The 23,686-nt window shown below is 46.0% G+C and overlaps 1 protein-coding gene across 5 annotated transcripts in view; it reads left to right on the top strand.

Moving 5' to 3' along the window:
- TANC1 (tetratricopeptide repeat, ankyrin repeat and coiled-coil containing 1) overlaps positions 1 to 23,686 on the top strand; it is a 740,414-nt gene that overhangs the window by 496,237 nt on the left and 220,491 nt on the right. For all 5 annotated transcript variants that reach the window (XM_085645503.1, XM_085645500.1, XM_085645502.1 and 2 more), the window contains 2 exons: positions 20,160 to 20,391; positions 23,003 to 23,169. In XM_085645503.1, coding sequence (XP_085501629.1) covers positions 20,160 to 20,391; positions 23,003 to 23,169 — 399 coding nt within the window. The remainder of the gene's footprint in view (positions 1 to 20,159; positions 20,392 to 23,002; positions 23,170 to 23,686) is intronic.

The following is a 23,686-nucleotide window of genomic DNA, read 5'->3' as shown; positions in this document are numbered from 1 at the left end:
AGGGACTCAGCTCCCACTCTTATACTAATCTGGGGGGGCTGGGTTACCTGCTAGGTCCCTCCTATGTGTGGGACCAGGGAGGGGGGTGGTTACACCCCCTTCCCTTTGTCCAGTTTCGCGCCAGGACTGGGGCTGGAGTGCCCCAGCACCGGTTTGAACTGGACTATGCATGGGACACCTTGTGTGCCCAAGGCAGTGACTCGTTTCATTAATCCCTCCCTGCCCCAATACACTAAGGCCTGTCTAGGGTGGTGCTAGCACCTCCCAAGGCAGGAAACCTATTGTCCAAGCCTCCCTCGCTGGAAGGACTCCCAGCAGCAGGAGGTCAGACTTGTGTCTGTGGCAGCAGCATCCATTTTGTGATGCTGGGGCTCTGGTTAACTTTAACCGGGTAGTAGGTCTTCAACATGTCTTCTCCCTCTAGAAGGGAGGAATACTATCCTCACCGCCAGAAATGGTGTGGTGGTAGTATTCCAAAGTGTTAGACACCTTACACGACATGTTTTGATAAAGCCAAACCATAGTTACCATAACCGCGAGGATTATAAGGCACTTTAAGAGTATATGGTAGGCGATATCATAGAACAGCTATAAGGACATGGTTCCGAAAGCTGCAGACAGGCTCAGCTCATGCTAGAGCACCATCTCACATGTTACCAAGCACTCTGCCTTCAGGATTGTTAAGGCCTGCCATAGGAGTGACTGATAGGTTACCCATGTGTCTATATATAAGGTAGGTATAGGAATACTACACCTAAGCAAGGGGTGATTACACAACCTTGCCCCAGCTGAGTGATCAGCCAGTTGTGTCATAATGGAAGGCCAGCCAGGGGTGGCATAATACATGCTGCAGCCCCTGGTAGGCCTAGGGTACACCTATGCCCTGGGTACCTAAGGTACACTGTACAGGGCCCTAGAAGGTGATCCTTACCAATTGGGTTATGTACCTAAAGCACATAGTATGAATTTAGAGAGAGAACAGCTGGGCTGTGGGTCTGATTAGCAGGCCCACAGCCACATCTAAGTTGAAAACCCGTGAAGCAAAAGCAAAAAGTGGGGGTGAACATAGAAAGCAGACCCTACTCTCCTACTGGTCTCGCCTGGCGAAAGCAGCGCATGCGTTGCTCTAGCCAGGAGAGCACCTTTTGGAATCAATTCTGCGAGGGTCTCTCATGCACGCGTCTGCAATGGACAAAGATGGCTGCTCTCGCCATTTGTCCATTGCAAACAGCATGCGCGTGTCCGTGGGACTGTGGACAGTCCCACGCCATTTTGTTGCCATAGCAACAAAATGTCGCTTCGCGTGTTTTAAAAAAAAAATTTTTTTTTAATGCCAGTCCCCCCGGGGCACAAGCAGGCATCCACTTCTGTCTTTTTGCTGCGATCAGCTGTCCTGACAGAAGTGGATGCCTGCTTGTGCCCTGGGGGAACTGCAGGACAGCCGTTAGCATTTGCAATGCAATAGGTCTCGCATTTATGCGAGTTTGAGCTATTGACATTGCAAATGACAATGCCTTTTTTTATGTTTTAAAAACAAAAACAAGAATAAAAGGCATTGCCATTTGCAATGTCAATAGCTCAAACTCTCGTAAATGCAAGACCTGTTGTATTGCAAATGCTTGTTTCTCCCTTATTACCTGCCTCTTCTTTTCAGCTTATCTTCTTCGCTATCCTCTTAACAGCTCCGTCACTTCCTTTAAATCTGCTCTTTGTGAAATAGCGGATGGATGCCACAGAGAATATAGCCAATTGCTGAACAAAGGTGCTTAAAGCTGGGCAAGGGGATGCCTAAAAAATAATAATAAAGCAAGTGAGGGATGGGGAAAGCAGCACAGGAGGGAACAGGCTAAAAAAAACAAGTACTTCATGGATTGGATTGAAAAATGTAGTTTCCTGAATGGGAACAGTGGAAAGGTTTAAAGCCGGCCAGTCAAAAGAAAGGTAAAAAGTCTGTGTTCCGAGGGGTGGGGGATAGGGGGCATCGGGGAGGAGGGGAAAACAGATGAATTCTGAAGAAGGTTTCACTGGACCTCTTACACCTTCAAACTATCGGCCAATCTGATATGTGCCCTGTCTTGTTTTGATAGTGTACGTTTGGCTGGCTTGTTGAGTAACACATCATTAAAACAAACACTACCAAAACAAGCATTTGCAATGCAATAGGTCTCGCTTTTGCGAGAGTTTAAGCTATTGGCATTGTAAATGGCAATGCCTTTTATTTATGTTTTAAAAACCAACACGTAAATAAAAGGCATTGTCATTTACAATGCCAACAGCTCAAACTCTCGCAAATGCGAGACCTATTGCATTGCAAATGCTTGTTTGACTGAGTTTTTTTGGAATTTTGTCTCTATTTTTGAATACTTACACTCCAGGTGCATAGGGATGCCCGGTTTCAAGTCTTGCTCGGCCTATCCCCGCATGATGTCGGTGACGGATCCGCACCGTGAGTGTCTCTACTGCCTAGGGCGCGACCACGACAACAAGTCGTGCTCCCACTGCCGGGCCGTGGCTCCGAAAACTTTTAGGGAGCGGTCCCGAAATTGGCTAGAGGCCCGGGAGTCTGCTCCGCGCCATTCCCGGTCCTGTGGGAGGTCGAGGGACCGGCCGTGGAGCCATCACCACCATTCGAAGTCTTCGCACTCGGAGTCAGGTAATGCGAAGCGCAAGAAGTCGAAGAAGCGCCATCGCCTTCCTCAAGCCGGTCGGTGACACGGCTGAGGGTGCAGGTAGCGCCGCCCCTGCGGCTCTGGTGGAACCTCCGCAGTTGCCGATGGCCTACCCGCCCTTTCCGAGTCCATCGGCGACTCTGGCCCAGCTGCAGGAGATCCTGTCAGCCATGGCAAGTGTTTTCAAACCGTCTGGCCCTGCCAGTGCGCCTTAGGGCCCCGCGGGCCCAACTGGGGGTCCTCGTTCGGCGACGTCGCCGGCTCCAGTCTGACGTCGTCGACGACTTGGGTCTCGACGCCGAGAGACCCCCATGGATCCACGCATGGATCCCCGTCCATGTCCGTTGGCCCAGTACGACCTCCACCGACATCGATGGCATCGACGGCGCCGCCACCGGCGCCGGCCGATGCCATCCCTGGCCTCCTCCCCGATGTGGAGACTGTGCCGGAAGGGTGTCGACCGACGCCGATTCCGACGCCGTTTGGGCATTTCTTTCCCTTTTTTCACCCACCTCCTTATGTTCCACCTGTTCTTCAGGCTGTGGAGGACGGGGAGGACTGGGAGGGGTCTAAGGACCCTCTTGCAGCACAATGCGAGTTAGACCCAGACTGGGATGAGGATCGACCAATCTCCCTCCTACCTTACCCTGTGAAGATCGTTGAACGCTGGGAAAGCAGATCCCTGTCTGTGTTCTTAGAAAGTAACAAGTTAGCGGACGTTCAATTTAGTTTCCGTCCAGAACACGGTACAGAATCTACTATGGACGATCTTTGCTTGTTGGCAGACAAGGGACAGTCGGCAATATTAATATTGCTCGACTTGTCTGCCGCTTTCGACACGGTCAACCATAGTATTTTGCTGACCCGCCTTGAGGAGGTTGGAGTGGTAGGTACTGCTTTGGGCTGGTTCTGCTCTTATCTCTCTCTCTCTCTCTCTCTCTCTCTCTCTCTCTCTCTCTCTCTCTCTGGTAGGCGTCAGGCAGTTGCCCTTCCGCCGTTTCAATCTTTTTTTATTATTATCGGCCATGGTGTTCCCCAAGGGTCTGCCATCAGCCCAATTATGTTTAACATCTGTATTAGTCCTTTGATCGATATAATTCAGGCTCACAAAGTGAAGCTGATAAATTATGTTGATGACACTCCTTATTCTATCCTTGGATGGCACCCAACCTTCAGCGTTGAAGGATTTTCATGCCTGTATGCGTGATACTTCGCATTGGCTACGGCTGAATTTTCTACAATTCAATTCTACAATTCAATTCTGAGAAAACCGAAATCCTGCACTGCGCAGTAGGGAAGGTTCCTTTACCGCTCCCTCATAATTTCTGGCCATTAGGAACTTCTTCCCCTTTGGTTCCAGCCAAAACTGTCCGCAATCTGGGATTTCTGTTTGGTGCCAATTTGTCCGTGGAGGCACAGGTGAACAAAATGGCAGGGTGCTGTTTTGGTCTTATTAGAGCCTTGAGAAAGATCCTCCCACTGCTGCCTGCCTCTGCCAGAGCATTAGTAGTGAAGGGCGCTATTTTAAGTCGCCTTGACTATTGTAATGCTCTGCTGCTGGATTCTCCTAAATATCTGATCCAGCGTTTGCAACGTGTTCAAAATATGGCAGCAAGATTAGCTCTGGCTAAACCTCAAGACTTTTCTGCCTCAAAATGTTTGGCCGAGCTACACTGGCTTCCAGTGTTGCAAAGAGTACAGTTTAAGTCCTTGTGTATAATGTTTAAGGCCTTGCATGGTTTTGGTCCAAAGCCATTGCAAGAGAAATTACTCTGGTACACTCCTACCCGGCATCTCCGTTCTTCTTCGGCCTGTCTGGCGAAAGTTCTAGGTTCAACAGGGTCAGACTGGATGGACGAGCCTTCAGCATTGCTGCTCAAGGCTGTGGAATGAATTGCCACTCGGTATTAGACAATGTAATTCCCTGTTGCAGTTTAGGAAAAAGATTAAGACATGGTTGTTTCCTAGAAATTGATTTTGCCCTCTGAGTATTCTCTAATTACGTAATGCAGCGCCAGGGTACCCGTGAGGTGTTTGTTGCGCTTTTACATACATATACATACATACATCTGGGGAATTTAGGTGACCAGGATTATACTCTTGAACCTGGCTCACTGTCTCCTTCTACCGTGGCTACAGAGGAGGGTGGTTCCTACTCTATGGTGTTGCATAGGGTGGCCGAGGCTCTCCACCTCGAGCTTCCTACCGTGGCCGTCAGGACTAACCTCCTGACAGAGGTGCTTCGGCCGGCGTTGTCTTCTACGGAGCCACTGCTGCCCTTTAATTATGCACTCTTGGATGTTCTTTTGGGCACCTGGTCCAGGCCCAACACAGGGGCTCCTGTGGATAAGAACATGGCCCGACGCCATCGCCCGGGCGACCCCGTTTTCCTCTCCCAACACCCTACCCCTGAGAGCTTGGTTGTCCAGGCCTCTGCGTCCCCGAGCGGGTTCCCTTCCGCACCACCGGACAGGGAATCCAAGAAACTGGAGCAGGAAGGATTTTTTCTTCCACCAGTTCAGGACTGCGGTCTGTGAACACCGCATGTCTCTTGGGCCGTTATTCCCATTCTGTGTGGGATACAGTTGCGCAAGTGCTACCTCAGTGTCAGGTGGAGGATCAGACAGTACTCTCCCAAGCTATTGCTGAGGGAAGAGATGCAGCCAAGTTCACGATCCGTTGTGGTCTTGACTCGCTGGGCATGGTGATTTCCACAACAGTGGCGCTACGCCGCCACGCCTGGCTGAGAACGACTGGCTTTTCTGGGGAAGTCCAGAACACATTGCTGGACATGCCCTTTGATGGCACTCGCCTGTTTGGCGATAAGGCGGATTGCGCGTTGGAGCGTTTTAAGGATTTGCGGGCTACAGCCAAGTCTTTAGGCCTTTCAGCCACACACACTCCTTCCGCTTCTACTTTTCGCTCCTTTCGTGGTCAAGGAAGGGGCACCCAAGCACGTTCGTTTCAGAGCCACAGTCTCAGCGCAGCCGCAGATGTGGGACCCGCAGAGGCGGGTCACGGGGCTGGCGTGCAGGTCAGTCCCCCCCTCCCCCTCCCCGCTGCTGCCTCCAGACCTTCCTAGTCCGGTGTTTCAGGCCCACCAGACGCCAGTGGGTGGCAGGATTCGCCATCACCTCCACCCCTGGCGCACCATCACATTGGACAGGTGGGTTCTGCAAATTGTCCGAAGGGGTTACTCCCTCCCCTTCGAGACAACCCCCCCAGCCATGCCACCTCAGTATCACCGCATGTCGGGGGATCACTTGGCACTTCTCCAGCAGGAAGTTACGGCTCTCTTGGCCAAGGGGGCCTTTGATCGCTTTCCGATGCCAGAAGTAGGTCGTGGTTGTTACTCCCACTACTACTTGGTTCCAAATAAGGAAAAGGGCCTGCGTCCCATCTTAGACCTTCAGAACGTCAATCTGTTCCTCTGGAAGGAGAAGTTCAAGATGCTCACACTTGCTCAGGTCTTGTCTGCTCTCGACCCGCAAGACTGGATGGTAGCTGTAGGAGAGTAGGGTCTGCTTTCTATGTTCACCCCCACTTTTTGCTTTTGCTTTACTGGTTTTCGACTTAGATGTGGCTGTGGGCCTGCTAATCAGACCCACAGCCCTGCTGTTCTCTCTCTAAATTAATACTATGTACTTTAGGTGCATAACCCAATTGGATAGGATCACCTTATTGGCCCCTGTACAGTGTACCTTAGGTACCCAGGGCATAGGTGTACCCTAGGCCTACCAGGGGCTGCAGCATGTATTATGCCACCCCTGGCCTGGCCTTCTATTATGACAAAACTGGCTGATCACTCAGCTGGGGCAAGGTCGTGTAATCACCCCTTGCTTAGGTGTAGTATTCCTATACCTACCTTATATATAGACACATGTGTACCTATCAGTCACTCCTATGGCAGGCCTTAACAATCCTGGAGGCAGAGTGCTTGGTAACATGTGAGATGGTGCTCTAGCATGAGCTGAGCCTGTCTGCAGCTTTCGGAACCATGTCCTTATAGCTGTTCTATGATATAGCCTACCATATACTCTTAAAGTGCCTTATAATCTTAAACGGTTATGGTAACTATGGTTTGGCTTTATCAAAACATGTCGTGTAAGGTGTCTAACACTTTAGAATAATACCCCCATCCCATTTCTGGGGATGAGGATATTATCCCTCCCTTCTAGAGGGAGAAGACATGTTGTAACCTACTTACCCGGTTAAAGTTAACCAGAACCCCAGCATCACAAAATGGATGCTGCTGCCACAGACACGAGTCTGACCTCCTGCTGCTGGGAGTGATCCCGGCAAGGGAGGCTTGGACAATAGGTTTCCTGCCTTGGGAGGTGCTAGCACCACCCCAGACAGGCCTTAGTGTATTGGGGCAGGGAGGGATGAATAGAATGAGACATGCCTGGGGCACACAAGGTGTCCCGTGCATAGTCCAGTTCAAACCGGTGCTGGGGCACTCCAGCCCCAGTCCTGGCGCGAAACTGGACAAAGGGAAGGGGGTGTAACCACCCCCCTCCCAGGTCCCACCCATAAGGCGTGACCTAGCAGGTATCCCAGCCCCCCAGATTAGTATAAGAGTGGGAGTTGGGCCTTAAGACTTTAGATTATCCTGAACCTGCAACTTGAACAGAAACTCTGGACCTTCGACATTCGACGAAAGAAGAAGACTGAAGAATCTCCCTTGTGGCCAAGGAGTGGCTACCCTGTGCAAACAGGCACCATCAAGAGACTACCCTTTGCTTTGCTCCAGTTCTACGAGGGACCGACTGCAGAGCCCGACCAGAGCCTTGACTTCCAGACTTCTCCGACCCTGATCCACAGCCGTGCTGAGATCCGTGGAGGCGACGAGAGACGTGGGACCGGCTACCTGGGGAAAAGTGGCTAGTATCTTCAAGCGCAGCTTCTGAGGCACCCTTGAAGTTGTGCACCGGGGATTGAGAAGCCCCAACCCCAAGCACCATCTGCACCGAAGATCAGCCCCCCACACTCCACGAGTCCTGCGTGGGGCCCTTCTGCACTTTCCTGCTTGCCGCGTCTGTCCGGTTGCTTGCCCGCTGGCTAGTGGCCTTTGAGACGACGCACCCTGAAATCTTCAGCGCTGGTTTGGCTCCTCCAGACTGGCACCAGAAGCAAGTCCTCCGTTCTTCGTGGGTTCCGCTTGCCATGGCTTGGTGAGTCCTAGTCCAACTTCGACGCCGCCGACAGCAAGAGCCTTCGTGGGACAGCTCGCCTCCTGGTCCTGGTCGTCCTCGACGTTCCCTGGTCCTCGTGGCTGCAGCGACAAGCTTCACCTTCACCTGCAATCTTCACGACATCGCCTGGTTCCTTCCTGGTTCCACGTGGTCACTGGCTAGTGACCTTGACTCTGTCCCCTCTGCTTGCAGGTATCCTTTCTTCCTGATCCCAGCCTTGGGATCCACCGGACACTCTTCACTGACTGCCTGTCAGCATCTTTCTTCAGGCATCCATAGGAGTCGACGACGAAACCCGACGCAACTTCACCCCTATGCACCCGCAGCCTGTGGGCTAGGTAACTTGGGTACTCCGGTGCTCATCAGGGTAGTGACTATCCTAGTGTCTAGTTTTCCAGTCTCGACTTCCTAGCTACTCCGGAAGTTTCCTAAATCTATTTAATTCAAAACTGTACTATTTCTATCGATTATACGCATTACGCGTGAGTGTTTCCACTCTGCACCTGAATCCCGTGGGCCTCCCACTTCCTAACCTTTGGTAGTATAGTGTAGCCCCAGCGATTCCCTAGGCCTAGGCCTATCCTATTTCCGTGACAGTGGTCCTTATACCACTTACTTAGTATATGGTTTGCGTGGCCCCTAGGGCCTAACTGTATTACTTACCTGTGTGACTTAATGTATGCTTAAATAAGACTGTGTTGTACTTGCCTCTAATCTCATAAAGAGTGCTGAGGGTTTGTCTAGAATAAATACACTTTATTTTATATATATATATATCTGTTGTGGTGTCCTTTCATTTGGTATTCAAGGGATTATATATGGTATCACAGCTGGCTTCACATGCCATTCAGAGTTTAGCCTAAGACTGCTCTTGTCCATGCTACCACTAGGATAGCTGGTCTATAAGGTTGACTTTACAACCAATCACCATAAGGGTATTTGGACTGATATAAGGTGTACACTAGAACTAGTGACATCATACATCAGGCCAACTTCTCACAGTAGCGTTGGACCTGTAGGACGCATATTCTCATATCCCCGCCCTGCCAGCCCACCGGCGTTACCTGCGATTCACAGTAGGGCAGGAGCATTTTCAGTTCACCGTGCTCCCCTTTGGCCTTACCAGCGCCCCTCGGGTGTTCACCAAAGTGATGGCGGTGGTCACAGCTGATCTGCGCTGATTAGGGGTTCCAGTCTTCCCCCTATCTCGACGACTAGTTGTTGAAGGCGGGCTCACCCCAAACAGTCCTCGCCCACCTCCAGACTACGGCCGACCTTCTGCATTTGCTGGGGTTCTCCATCAACGTGCCGAAGTCGCACCTGATTCCCGCTCAGAAGCTCCTCTTCATCGGAGCGGTTCTGGACACGGCGTAGTTTCGGGTTTATCCTCTTGAACAGCGAGTCTGGGACATTCGGGCTATGATTCTGATCTTTCAGCCCTTGTCCTGGGTTTTGCTCAGGACGACCTTGAGGCTGCTGGTCCTCATAGCCTCCTGCATCCTGCTAACCAACCATGCCAGATGGCATATGCGGGTTCTGCAGTGGGACCTGAAGTTCCAGTGGGCGCAGCATCAGGGGAACCTGTCTGACTACGTCCAGATCTCGGAGGGCACTGCACAACAATTGCAGTGGTGGCTCACGAATCAGCATTGGGTCAGCGGCAGATGCTTCTCCCTTCCCCAGCCGGAGCACACAGTGGTGACGGATGCGTCCCTCCTCGGATGGGGTGGCTATCAGAGGCTTCTGCTCTCCGGCGGAGTCCCGGCTCCATATAAGCCTTCTGGAGCTTCGGGCGATCCCTCTTGCACTGAAGGCATTCCTTCCCTCCGTCAAGGGCAGGGTGGTGCAGGTGTTAACAGACAACACCACCGCCATGTGGTATTGCAACAAACAAGGCGGGGTGGGGTCGTGGACCCTATGTCAGGAGGCTCTGCGCCTCTGGACATGGCTGGAACGTCAAAGCATTTCCTTGACAGTTCAACACCTGGCAGGTTCTTTGAACACCAGGGTGGACGAACTCAGCCGCCAGTGCCTGATGGATCACGAATGGCGTCTTCACTCGGAGGTGGCGCAAGGTCTCTCTCAACTGTGGGGAGAGCCTTGGTTAGATCTATTCGCCACCGAAGAGAACGCGCTATGTCATCACTTCACATCACTGCGCATTGGAGTTTCCAAGGCGGCACTCGCTCGGCGACCCTTTGCGTCACAAGTGGAGCTGCGGTCTATTGTACGCCTTTCCGCCTTTGCCACTTCTACCCAGAGTGCTGAAGAAGATCAGGCGCGACCGGGCCCAAGTCATTCTTGTGGCACCGGACTGGGCTCGAAGAGTTTGGTATCCCGAGCTACTCAGTATGAGCATGGATTCCCCGATCCGACTGCCTCTTCGGAAGGATCTTCTGTCGCAGCAACAGGGGACGGTCCTCCACCCGAACCTGCGTGAAGATTGAGCAGCGACAGTTGATTCCGTTTGACTTGCCTCCTAAAGTCTGTGATGTCATTCTGGCAGCCAGGCGTCCCTCCACTAAATCAGTATACGCCTGCAGGTGGAATAAATTTGTGGCATGGTGCACAGCAAAGGCTGTGGATCCCCTTTCTGTCCCTCTTTTAGAGGTCCTTTTCCTCCTTCTTTCTCTGGCCTAACAGGGCTCTGCTCTGGGCACTATTAAGGGCTACCTTTCTGCAATTTCAGCTTTTCTCAGGCTTCCTGATCAGCCCTCTCTTTTCAAGTCCCCTGTTGTTAATAAATTTCTCAGTCATTACTCGCCTATTCCCTCCTATTCCGTTTGTGATGCCACAGTGGGTCTTAAATCTGGTTCTTACTTTTCTGATGTGCGCTCCTTTTGAGCCGCTTCACAACTGTCCTCTTCGTTTATTAACTTTGAAGACTACTTTCATGGTTGTCATCACCTCCGCTAGCCGCGTGAGTGAGCTCCAGGCTCTTTCCTGTAAGCCTCCTTTTCTGTTGGTTCATCCGGACAAGGTTGTGCTTCGCACTCGTCCTTCCTTCTTGGCAAACGTTGTCACTGCCTTCCACATTGGGCAAACTATCACCTTGCCCACTTTCTTTCCGCCTCCGCACCCTTCCAGAGAGGAAGAGAGGCTCCACCGTCTGGACCCAAAACGTGCGCTTTCATTTTATTTGAATCGCACACAACAGTTCCGGGTGGGTGACCAACTCTTTGTTGGCTACGTAGGCGCCAAGAAAGGCCGGGCTGTACACAAGAGGACTATCTCCCACTGGGTCGTCTTGTGTATCAAAGCCTGTTATTCGCTGGCTAAAAAGGAACCCCCGGTGGGGTTGCGCCGCCATGCTACTAGGGCGACAGCAGCTGCAACTGCATTGGGACGTAGTGTCCCTCTGCAAGACATCTGTCAGACAGCTATGTGGGCCTCACTGCACACTTTTACTAAGCATTATTGCCTTGACCGTCAAGTCCGGAGAGACAGCTTTTTTGGCCGTTCTGTTCTCCGTGACTTTCTGGTGTGAATCTATCACTAGCATGTCTCTTTCAGATGCACAAGTTACTACTTGTATAACGATATATCTGTTAGAGACATTAGTTAGTGATGGATTCCTTACCGCCACACCCATCCTCCCCGTTCTGCGAACTGATTTCAGGGCCCTAGTTTCAATGCACCAGTCGTCTTGCATGGCTCTGCGTTCCTGGCGTGGAAAGTCGTGTACAGAGCTGATGTCAGCGCGCATGGGCGCGTCTAAGTAGCTCGAACGATGTCATCTCGACGACTACGACACCAGCGACAAACTCAGAGCCGTACGACGATGCCTACCGACGCGCAGGGGTACTGCTGATGAAAACTTTCCGAATCCAGTCTGACGCCTGGGGATATTCTAAGGTAAGGTATCTATCACTAACTATTGTCCCTTACAGATATATCGTTACACAAATAGTAACTTGTGCTTCTCGCACACAACAGAATTTAAATGTCCGTAAATGAACTGCAGAGATTTCAGAATTAGAAAAGCACAAATAAGGCACATTTTTGGTAATAGTTTAGTGGCAACAAAAATTTTAATACGATCAAAACAGTACACTAGTTGAAGCCATTTCCACACGTTATCGTTCTAGCGCTGTGTACTTTTATCAGTAAAACTGTACATCTGCGCAAATGTAATGGTCATTTCAATTGAAGATGCACTGTTCGCCACTAAACTCTTGCCAGTCTACTCTGTATCGCTTAACTCTATGCCACTGTAGTCTACTCTGAAAAAATCTACTCCATGCCACTGCGCCACTCCACTCTACGTGATTGCAGGCTACCCAGCGAAACTTAACTCTATTCTACGCTGCTGCACTGTACACCACTGCACTCTACACCACTTTACTCATTCATTCATTCAATAAATCTTTTTTCGGCTTGAACAGCCATAAAAGAATACAATAATAATACAGATAGCAATAAAAATAACCATAAAAGAATACAGTAATAATACAGATATCATTAAAAAACATTCAGTGGGTCAATGACAGCAACATCGGCTGACATCATACAGTAACTGGGGACACACTTAAAAGCGTCACTAAAAGAACTATTGGCCATATCGCTTCCTAAAGTAAAGTGCTTCTCTAGTAAAATTTATAGCAGCTAGGCAAAACTCTGGGGTTTCCAAGTTAGTTAAAAATCTATAGCCATCAAGATATGAGTTAAAAGAGCAAGAGCACCAAACAGGGACTAAAAACATTTTTCTCACAGATTTATAAAGAACACAGTCATGTAGAAAGTGCAAAGTGTTTTGACTCGAGGTACCATTACACGGGCATTTGGAAGGTTATTCTGCCACACACTTCGGGCTGGAAATGCCACTAAGAAGTGTACTGTACACAAGCGTATCCTTGTCAATTTAAATCTGTATTGAGTATTTTCTATAAAACTAAGATACAGTTTCACCTCCCAATTAAAAATCAAGGGTTCCTAATTTGAAGAAAGCTTGCGTACCTGCTTTTGCTGTGCCTGTTCATAGTAGGCAGTCTTAACTAAGACTTTCGCTGCACGTGGTTTTTGAGTTGGTTCTTCAAAAACCACACTCTACTCTGTTGCACGTTTCTGTACACCAATTCACTCTGAGTCACTTTACTCTGCACTACTGCACTCCTACACTCTACTCTGCAACACTGCACTTTCTACCACTCTAATCTGTGCCACTCTCTGCTATGACAGTGCACTTTACACCAATGCACTCTACACTACTACACTCTACACCCCTCTAATCTACTGTGCACCACTGCACTCTGACCCTGCGCTCTACTCCACGTCACTCTACACCTCTTTAATCTGCGCCACTCTACTCTGCCAGTGCACTCTACTCTACTATGCACCACTGCATTTTTCACCTCTGCAAGCTACACCATTCCAGTCTAAACCACTCTACTCTGTAACACTGCATTCTATGCCTCTGCACTGTACGCAAATGCAGTCTACGCCACTGCACCACTCACCTCTATGCCACTTCACTGTACACTGAAAGTCTACTGTCACTGCACTTTACACCAGTCTGTACCCCTCCACTCTACACCACTGCACTCTGCACCACTCTACTCTGCCACTGCACTGTACACCACTACTCTATGCCACTGCACTCACCCTGTACCACTCCATGCTACTTCAGTCTACTCTGAAACAATGTACTTTATGCCACGGCACTCTTTGCCACTCTACTGCACGCCCTGCACTCAATGCTGCGCCACTCGACTCTGCACTACTCTACGCCATTCTACTTTAAACCACTACACTCCAAGCCAATGCACTCAACACCACTTTACTCAAAACCACTGCACTCTACGCCAGTTACTCTGCACCACTGCACTCTATGCCAATATACTCTACTCTGCAACACTCTCCTCTCCTCCACTGCACACTACGCCACTCTGTTCTATTGTGCACCACTATACTCTGCACCACTCTACTCTGCACGCTCTACTCTGCACCACTCTACTCTGGAAGACTGTACTCTCACCACTAAACTTAATGCCACTCTACTCTGCGCCACTGCACTCTACGCCACCCTACAACATTGCGCTGTAAGCCACTGCACTCTGTTCTTCTCTGCGCCATTATACTCTTTGCCACTTCATTTAACAAAACTCTACTCTGCACCATTGCACTCTACGCCTTTGCACTCTACTCTGCACCATCACACTTTGCAGTCATCACTAAACTGCACCACTGTACTTCGAACCACTCTACTCTGCGCCAGTCTACCCTGCGCCACTCTACTCTGTACCACTCAACTCTGCTGCACTCTACACCAATTCACTATACAACACATTAATCTATTCTCAACCACTACTCTCCACACCATTGCACTCTACACCACTCTACTTTACACCTCTGCACTTTACCCTGAACCACTCACTCCACTCTACGGCACTTTACCCTACTCTGAAACAATCTCCTCTACACCACTGCACTCCGCGGCACTCTACTCTATGCCACTGCACTCTACACCACTGCACTCTTCCCCCTTTAGTCAAAACAAAAGCACTCTACGCAACTTCACTCTATACCAATCTACTCTGCACCACTGTACTTTATGCAACTTCACTCTAGGCCACGCCATTCACTCTGTCAAATGTCACTGTGATACTCCACTCTAAGACACTCTCCTCCATTAAACTCAATTCCACAACACTACACCACTCAACTCCACTCTCTGTCCTTGGACTGTACGACGCTCTACTCCCTCCTCAACACTCTAAGCCACTCCCATTACTCCACTTCCCTCCACTCCACTCAGTTCTACTCTGTGCCACTAACTTTTAGCCATATTGAACAGCAGCCACAATAATGTACAAAATTGCTAAAACATATTGGTATAGCCAATAGCGTTGCCAATGCTTGTTTCTTCTCTGTGGAGAACCATGTCCTCGCATTGAGCCCATTTGATCACTGCTTGTTGCTACTGACGTGTATGGGGGTAATTCAAGCAGCTTCCAAGACGCAACGATCTTTCTTTTCGCCAACAAAAAGGCTAAATCTGTAAATATGGATCCTGCTTTTATTTATGTTTTTGAATGCAGAGAACGGCCTAGACAACAACAGTTTGAGTTACATAAATGTACCTTCTCGCTTTGCCAGGTCATGTGACATCTCCGAAAAAAACAATCCATTCTGGGATGAACCTTAATCTGATTGGATGGTTCTAAATTTCAGTATTATGGTCGATTTTCTTTCCTTGTATGTTATTTATTCTCTATCTTAGAGCAGTCTTGAGCTAGTGCTATGAATGATTCTGCATTTCAAAATGTTTCATAACCGGTGAATGTATTTAGTATTTGATGCAGTGCAGTATGGTTTACATTCTTTGTAATGTACATGAAAATCACATTGCATTTTATATGATTCATTCTTTACATCTGTGTGATGATTTTAATCAATACCAATGCGTTTTTATCAGTAGGAAGCACTTAGGCATGGAATATGAAGCTACTGAATATTTGATGGCAGTAGTTACTGTGATCTTTATTCATGGTATTGATTTATGTACATTATTCTCTGCATATCGACCTTCTTATTGACTCAATTGTGAACTCATGAAGGTATTGTGAATTTGAACACAAAAAGCCAATCAATCCCTTTTTATCTGTTTGTCCTCCTTGCCAGGTTTGACACCCAAGATATGTGCTGCTCTTGAAAGCCTCAGCTTAGTCCCTCTTAAGGCCTCTGATGACCGCCACTTCCACTGTTCCTTGATCAGTAGTCCTACCGTTTTAGTTTCTCTTACACCTTTAATCATGTACCAAGGACCCATTAACACCAAAACATAGACCCATGTTTCTCTATATACCTTTCCAATTAGAGCTGACATTGTGTGACTTCCTTGAAGTGACATTGTAGTAGAGGCTTTGGGTTTTAATACTCACATTTTCTTCAGAGTGGGTAATGTGTTTCATCAAACCCAGCTATGGCAGTGGTATTACATTAAATGGGCTGTAGGGCAGAATGTTGTTGGATGCATCACATATCCTTGCCTTGCAAAAGGAGTACTCTCATGCTGTGCATGGGCTATGAAGCGATCATTGGCTGTAAAAGGGCTTACTGGTTTTATGTATGCAAATTGTTTCTTCTCCATCTTGGAACAGGCGGAATGTATTGACTCACATTCAGGACAGCAGTAGTTAAAACTGTCATACTAATATAGTCCTCCTAAGTCAAGGCCCCAAACGTTGTGGAAGGGTTGAATAGTTGTTGCAGCTGCCCGAAAGAGAAAGACCTAGGGAGCAAACAGTAGTGTTGCTGCCATCAAGCAAAGTATTGTGGGACATCTGTCTCAGTCGCCAATCCTTGCACTCTGAGGCATGGTTTTGCTATGGCACCATCAGCAGTGTAGCTGCTCATCAGTCATTGGTCTGAGAATATCAAAGCATGGAGCCTCCTGGCTTATGCCTTGCTGTAGGTCGGTTATTGGCAGGTATTAGTCAGCACACTATACACTCTACAGCCTTCACCATGGGCTAAAATTGAATAATCTCTTTCTTAGGGAGTGTGGCTGGTCCAGAAGAAGTGAGCTTTTAGCTTGAAATATAAAAGTTGTCCCAGTTTTTTTTTGTCAACGTCACTGAGAATCAAGCATGCTGAGTGATCTTTGCAGCATGTGGCGCACATACCCAACATGATAAAAACAAAAACGGGTATATGTAGTTCCTGACAGTGGAAAATGGGAGTGAAATCCCAGTAAGAAAATAGGTTGTCCTCTATGAAGGGAGGGAAGGGGAGATCCCTCCTTTGGGAATTAGGGCCCTCACACCCTCGGCATCTACAATTTTAGGCCCCTCAAACCCTCAGCACCAAACGGCAAGGAATATAAGATCTCCGCCAAAGAGCCCCTCATAGGGTGCCCGTCAGGTATTACAGCGCCGGCTTGACGAGGAGCATGCCCAATGATGAAGCATAACACCTAGCTAGCTGGGTGTGGGAGGGCCCTAATTCCCAAAGAAGGGATCCCCCTTTCCCTCCCTTCGTAGAGGACAACCTATTGTCTTACTGGGATTTCACTCCCATTTTCCACTGTCAGGGACTGCATACCCGTTTTGGGTTTGATCATGTTTAGGCATATATGCTGGACCTCATAAAAGCCCTTAGTCCCTCCTTCTTGTTTGCAGCACATACATAACAGCCATGGCATCAAAGGGAGTATGGGTTTGTGCCAGAAAGCCGCCATGAGTTTGTTATTTTGCATCTCACAAGGGTCAGTATCTCTCCTCGCTCAGACTGAGAATCAAAGACTGCACATATAGTTTTGCCTACTGTGAGTCCTAATGCTGTGCATGTCAATGTAAAGAGTGCTGTAAATATTAAAATAGTTGTGTTTGTGTATATGTGGCACAGAACATGCTGTTGTCCCCTTGATATCATTATTGTTTAAACTAGCAAATGCCAGAATGGCGTGATAATGGTAGTACACAATATAACAACAACAGAAAACTGAATTTATGTAAATTGATACTGTAGCACCATTTATTTTATTTTGTTTTTGAAAAACGCTACATTATACCCTATAGTGGACACCGAGTGCTTTCAGATGAAGATACTTAGGTAAGAGAAATAGTTATTTTCTGTGTATTACATAGGCAGAACCTAGTGTCCATCATCCAGAGAAGGGAGCCTGCTGGTGATCCCCAATGGTGACAAAGCCTCAAAGAAAGAATCCTGTAAGCTCTATAGACATGCTGAAACCAGTTTTCGGCATGTGACTGAAACGAAAGTTCATACCTTTTTTTAAATGACTGTACTAACCACGCTCACTGGTGAAGAGGTGGGTCTTTAAGTATATCCTATATTTAAGGTAGTAATTTTCCAATCTAGGTTACTTTGAATGATACTTGTACACAGAAGAGCCCAGTATACGGAAGAATCAACTCCCAAATGTCTTGCATCATGTCAGTAGAGTAGTTAGTAGATTCAAATTACCAGACCTTATACATCTGATTAATAGGTGTGGGCCAAATAATTTGGCAAGGATGTTGGGTGAGTGACCAAGAAGCACCTTGTAAAAATGTATTGTTCAATAAGTGGAAGCCAGTGAATTTACTTAAGTGCATGCATGTTCTGATGACATTGTGTCATGGTTACCATTTTGTAGTGGTCACAATGGAGCAGGAGTGTGTACACAACACTTATCAAAGGGTACCAACATTACTTAATAAATCTTTCAATTTGAAGAATATAACTGTACTGGAGCCTTCCTATTTTAAGTTTTAAAGTTTTTGTAGCTTGGGTATCTGAGGCATAGGAAGACAAAGTACTTAATTTGTCTTGGATCTTAACATTTTGGTTAAGTGAGACAAAGGATTATGCTCTATTTTATATGATGTCTAAATCGGCCTCTAGGAGACAACTTTTGTCCCAAAACCGGTGTGTTTTCCAAACACAACTTTGCCTTCAAACAATTCAGTTAAGACTTGGGTCGTTGGTCTGTCTCAAAAATACCCTCTATCGTAATTTAATTTGATGCGCGTCTGGAAGATGAGTTTGATTGGATTTAAAGAACATCTCAACCATTACTTCTTTTTTTAATGTGAATTTACAGTGTAGCGTCTTCCCCAACCTGGTAGCATGTGAATCACAAATTACACCTGCCTGTCTTTAGATGTAATACTGATATTTTGTAAGGTTCCGTAGCCTTATGCCCCTAATAACTAGCGTTCAGCAGAGGTTTAAGTAGTAGTGAGGAGGATCCTGAATTTAATGGTTGGCATTTGACTTTTCACTTAAACTTTAAAACAAAAATATTAGTAGGTTGTGGCAGGTGAAACCACACGTGACTCAGAATTAAATGGACAAGAACAGTGTTAACACCAACTACTAAGAAAATCTTGCAGTTATGTGGTGTTGTGAATGACTGGGGTTACTGTCCTTAACTCAGTGGTCCATGTTTTATCGGCCTCCGAAGGATAAAAAAAATCCTGACTCAGCTTATATGCATTTTGAATAGGGATTTTGAATCGATGACTTGTACATTACTTACTGCATTCTGTTGCAGGTGGGTTATCCCACTGATTACCATACCATCAAATTATAATGTGTGATAGAATTTCTAATCATCTCAACTGCATCAGGTACATGTAGGGCACTTTCTGAATAATGTGCTAACAGCGCAATAAAGAGTGTTTCTCCTATGCCTTTCATACTCTCTTTGCCCCCTGAACCTCCCTGCACCTCGGAAACCCCAGTGTCTGCTCTTCTCCGTGATTGTGTTCCCCCTCTTGAGCACCCAAACTTGCCCAGCTCATGTTTTCCGCTATACTCTCTGCTCTTTGTGTTCTTCCCTGCTTCTGCCCATTCTGTGCCTCCATTTCTGTTTCCCCATCCCCTGTGTCTCCCTGGCCTATATCTGTATACCACCCATTCACCTCTCAGTCTCCCAGACCCTGATTGTCTTTGCCATTTCAACCCCTTGCATTTCCATGCCCCTGTGTATTCTCAGTTTCTTGCTCCCAACCTGTACTTTCTACGATCCTCACCCGTGCTCGCTGCGTTTTCTTGCTCATTATAATCTCTTGCGCTGTGTGCCCTTTGTGACTCCGTGTGACTCGTTGACTGTGTTAACCTATGACTTCTCTGCTCTCTTGCTCAAATCAACCCTTCAACCATGTTGCCAGGAGTCACACACTACAAGCAGTATGAGCTGTAGCAACTGCTCACTTTAGTTTGTGTGTGTGTGTACCCAGGTGTGTGTCTTCTATTGCTCTGTACGCGTTCCTTGTGTGAGTATCTAGCTCTCCTGCTGCCTATGTTGTACTTTCACCGTATGCTTAATAAAGTTTGAGAATACCTTTTTACAGTACTTGAGAAGTTAGTAAAATGGATCTGAAAATCCTCTACCCGAAATGAGCTCTATTTGTTTTGGTCGTAACACAGTATCTTTATATATTGTAGCCTATGATACATAACATTGGAAATGTTTAGCTCTGTGCACTTAATGTGTATACAGTCTATTACATGTACTCTAGATTTGAGTTCCCATTTATCAGCTACATTCTGAATACTATGTGTCATATTTGTATTTAAACTTTTCAGTAGTGTTAAGCACAGAGGTTGGAATCCCATATTAAAAGAATGCACTAGGGACAATAAAGTCTCTAAAATTCACACATGAGCATCTTGCCTGTGTAGGTATCTGGAATCTATTGCTGGCACTAACTAAGGACTAGAGCACAATTTTACATACCCCAGCATTCGCTCGTCTGTTAAATATTTACAGAAAATACTTATATGTTCCAGTTTGGTAAAGTAAGGCTTCATATTGAAGTAATAAATTGTTTTTTCTTTTTTTTAGGTTGTTGCCTACCACTACTGCCAAGCTGACAACACATACACATGTCTTGTGCCAGAGTTTGTGCACAGTATCGCTGCCTTACTTTGCCGGTCTCATCATTTAACAGCTTATAGGGATCTTTTAATAAAGGAAACTCATGTGCAGAGCATGCTTAGCCTCAGGTCATGTGTCCAGGATCCTGTGGCGGCTTTCAGAAGAGGGATATTGGAACCATTGGTGAACTTGCGACAAGGTATGCAAAAAGACTATCTGACCTGCATTAAGCCTAGGTCTAAACCCCTCTTTTGTCTTTATTTCAATATACGATACTTGTGGATCACAATTGACTCAGAAGGGGTGAGTGTAAAAGAGGAGGAAGGTTTTATTTTTTTTATTTTCACTGTCTGTTGGGTCACCAAATTCTATGAGGCTGTGCAAAAAAGACATTTAAATAGATATTTGTCTTTCTTATCTAACTCTAGCCTTTACCAGTAGTGTTTTCCTTTTCCCCTGTATTCCATTAACTAAACTTGGACTATTTCTGAGTATGTGTAGGAGGGCAATGAAACCTGGAAAACCACAAATAACTTGGGTAATGAATGGATGGACATTAAATGTCCTCTTCATAACATAATTGCTTTTGATAAGTTTGTTCAGCAATTGCTTGGAACTGTGTATTGTTGAAAGTCAAGAACTTTCCATGCAAGTTGATAAACACTAGGCATATAGAAATATTTTCATAGGCAATCTTTTTCACTAGATAATGCGGAATTAATTATACATAGATGGCTAACAAACTGTGTGTCGAGAGGAAGCTAATCTTGCTTGTATAAGATATATATCTCCATATACATCTGTATGTGATATGTATATTTTAACAAGGAAGTGAGATGAATCATACGAGTGTTTGCGTTCAAAGGGAGAGTTTAACTATCAGAAAAAGAGAATATTTTAGCTATATGCTATTCATTATTGGCAGATGAACAAGAGGAATGCATGCAGTTCTGGAGAACATAGATTGGGACGTATAAGACGACATTAGAAAATACCTACACAAAGACTGCTAAAATGGTCCATGGTCTGCATCAAAAATTGTATTAAAATGATCAGGGAAATCACTCTAAAGTCTGCAGGAGGAGGAGGAAAGAAGCATGAGAAATGAATTGATTTGTGGTAACCTATTTTTAGAAATCCTTTTATTATCTGCGTTTTCTGGGAGAGTGGCGTGCTTTCACGGTTGGTCCTGCTGGTGAGTTTCAGACGCATTCTGTCCAATTGGTTTGGAAGCGTTTGAAATCTGTCAGGGAGTTTCTTTAAGAGCTCTCATCAGCTTCACCCTGTGGTCAGTTCAGAGTTGTGGAACCATTCTCCACAGTAGCGAGAGCTGCAAACTGATGTCCTTTACCTGATAATGAAGGATAAATCAGAGTTGTGAGGCATGAGTTTATACATTTGGCACGGTGTACCCCTGCCAGCGTAATAAATTCACTCTGGTTAGGTTTTGACAAAGCCTTAGAGCTGTGGCACAAGCAGCAGGCAGTTCCCTAGGGAAATGCATGTTAGTTCAAGTAGCAGCAACAGTTGTAAAAGTCAGAAATCCTGAAACAATTTAGAGCAGGAGAGAAATAATTATTGAGTAAAAAGACACCAAGATCATGAAAATCACATTAGAGGAACCGGAGATAAACATTTTCAAAGTCTTAAGGCAAAAAGCACTAACAGAAAAGTAAAGCAGCAATCAGAAGTTACGCTTTGCAGTTGACCGAAACCTATGTATTATTTCAGTCCTAGGCATGATTTCAGTCCTCTCACAATCGAGAGCTGGTTGGACTAAGCAAGTGGCTTATCCCCATCAAAGTTTTTACTGAGTGACTTAGTCTGAAATAGAAGTCAAAATCTTGACAGTGGTGCAAAGTCCAAGGCTGAAGCTGGTGAGGGGCCAGCGAAGTGTGATACGTTGTTGTCGAGCTCCAGATGAAGCCATTAGTTTTGCCACTAAAAGCTCAGAGTGGGACAAACATGGATTTTGTACACGCCAATGTCACTTTGAATGTTGAATAGATTTGCCACCTCACTCCAGTCTAAGGTTTTAGCTTTGTACTTAGAGTGTTACTTACACGTTTGGTGAACAGGATACCTTTGTTGTTTAATTGCAAATAGGATTTACAGATTTAGATTCAAGTTTAAAAAGATATTAGACATATGAGCAGCATTACATTTTATGTCACTTGCTGCTTTGACTTTTTATGCAGAAATAAATGACAAGCTAATTTGTTTAGAACTGACAGTATGGTAGAATTTAGCAACATTTTGTTAGCTTACGTCCAATCCGATTGAGTATAGAATAGCATGTAAACTGGAGAGTAAGTATAATTTTGCAGTATTCAAGAGTGGAACAAATACAAGTAGCGTTTTTGGGGTATGTGATAAAGTGAGATTCAATATATGGGGTAAAAACTCTGTACTATTTCTTGTATTTTGACTCAGGAGAGCCATTGTGTCGCTCTGAACCTTGTAACCCGTGGTATTCGATAAATATACTCTTGGATTTATTAAGCACCATGATATGCAAATGTATTCATCAAAAATCAAGAAGTTAAACACTTCCAAAACACTTGGCCGAATCCTCTATTTGTTTTAAAACAATACAATTGAAACTGGATTTGTAAACCCAGTAGATTGCTTTTTCAGTCAGTCATTGCAAGTACAGTCCGTTTCTGCTTTGAATTTCTTAGCCCTTAAATTGTTCTTACAAAAATATTGTTGATTTACATGAGTTTATTTTCCTTTTAATAAATACACTAACTTAGCAGTTGGCGAAGTATGTTGAAAATGCTCTTATAATCTGCCTCTTTTCCATTTAGAACATAAAATTCCAGATGAAGAATATATCATTCTGGTAGATGGTTTAAATGAAGCAGAATTCCACAAACCAGATTATGGTGATACAGTTTTTTCTTTTATCACCAAAATTATTTCAAAATTTCCTCCGTGGCTGAAAATGATTGTTACTGTGCGTGCTAATTTTCAGGTTAGTGGCAGTTTTCTTTTAATTCAAGCATGTGTTTTTCGCCAACAGTATACTACATACAGTAAAGCTCTTAAAGAGATTTGCAACATTGCAAATACAGTGATATTGTGATAATGAAATTAAATGTTCTTTGAGTACACACTGGATTATTCACATGCATTGTGACAGCACAAAGTGAACAGGAGAAAAACTGAGTACAAAATGTTTTTTGCTACTTGCAGCAGCTAGGGACAGTGCATGGTAGCCAATGTTGAACATTTTTTGTTTTTGAGATTAATAATTTGTTTGTATACCCTTTCTTCCCCCAGCCTTATCATGCATGAGTTGTGCTCACCTTTTTTGTTACTGGTTAACACAGCCTGGACGTCCTAGATGGAAATTATCTTTGTCCAGAAAGGAATGAGAACATTGTCGGAACTAAATAAATTAAGGCATTTAAATGCTTTCTGCAACTGGAAAGAGAGGATAAGAAGTATGAAGGGAAAGTTATCCGGAAGAAATAATAAACTCTAGGTTT

Source organism: Triturus cristatus, chromosome 3_1 (genome assembly GCF_964204655.1).
Source record: "Triturus cristatus chromosome 3_1, aTriCri1.1, whole genome shotgun sequence".
NCBI classification, from domain to species: Eukaryota; Metazoa; Chordata; class Amphibia; order Caudata; family Salamandridae; genus Triturus; species Triturus cristatus.
This window is presented reverse-complemented; position numbering and strand designations above follow the sequence as displayed.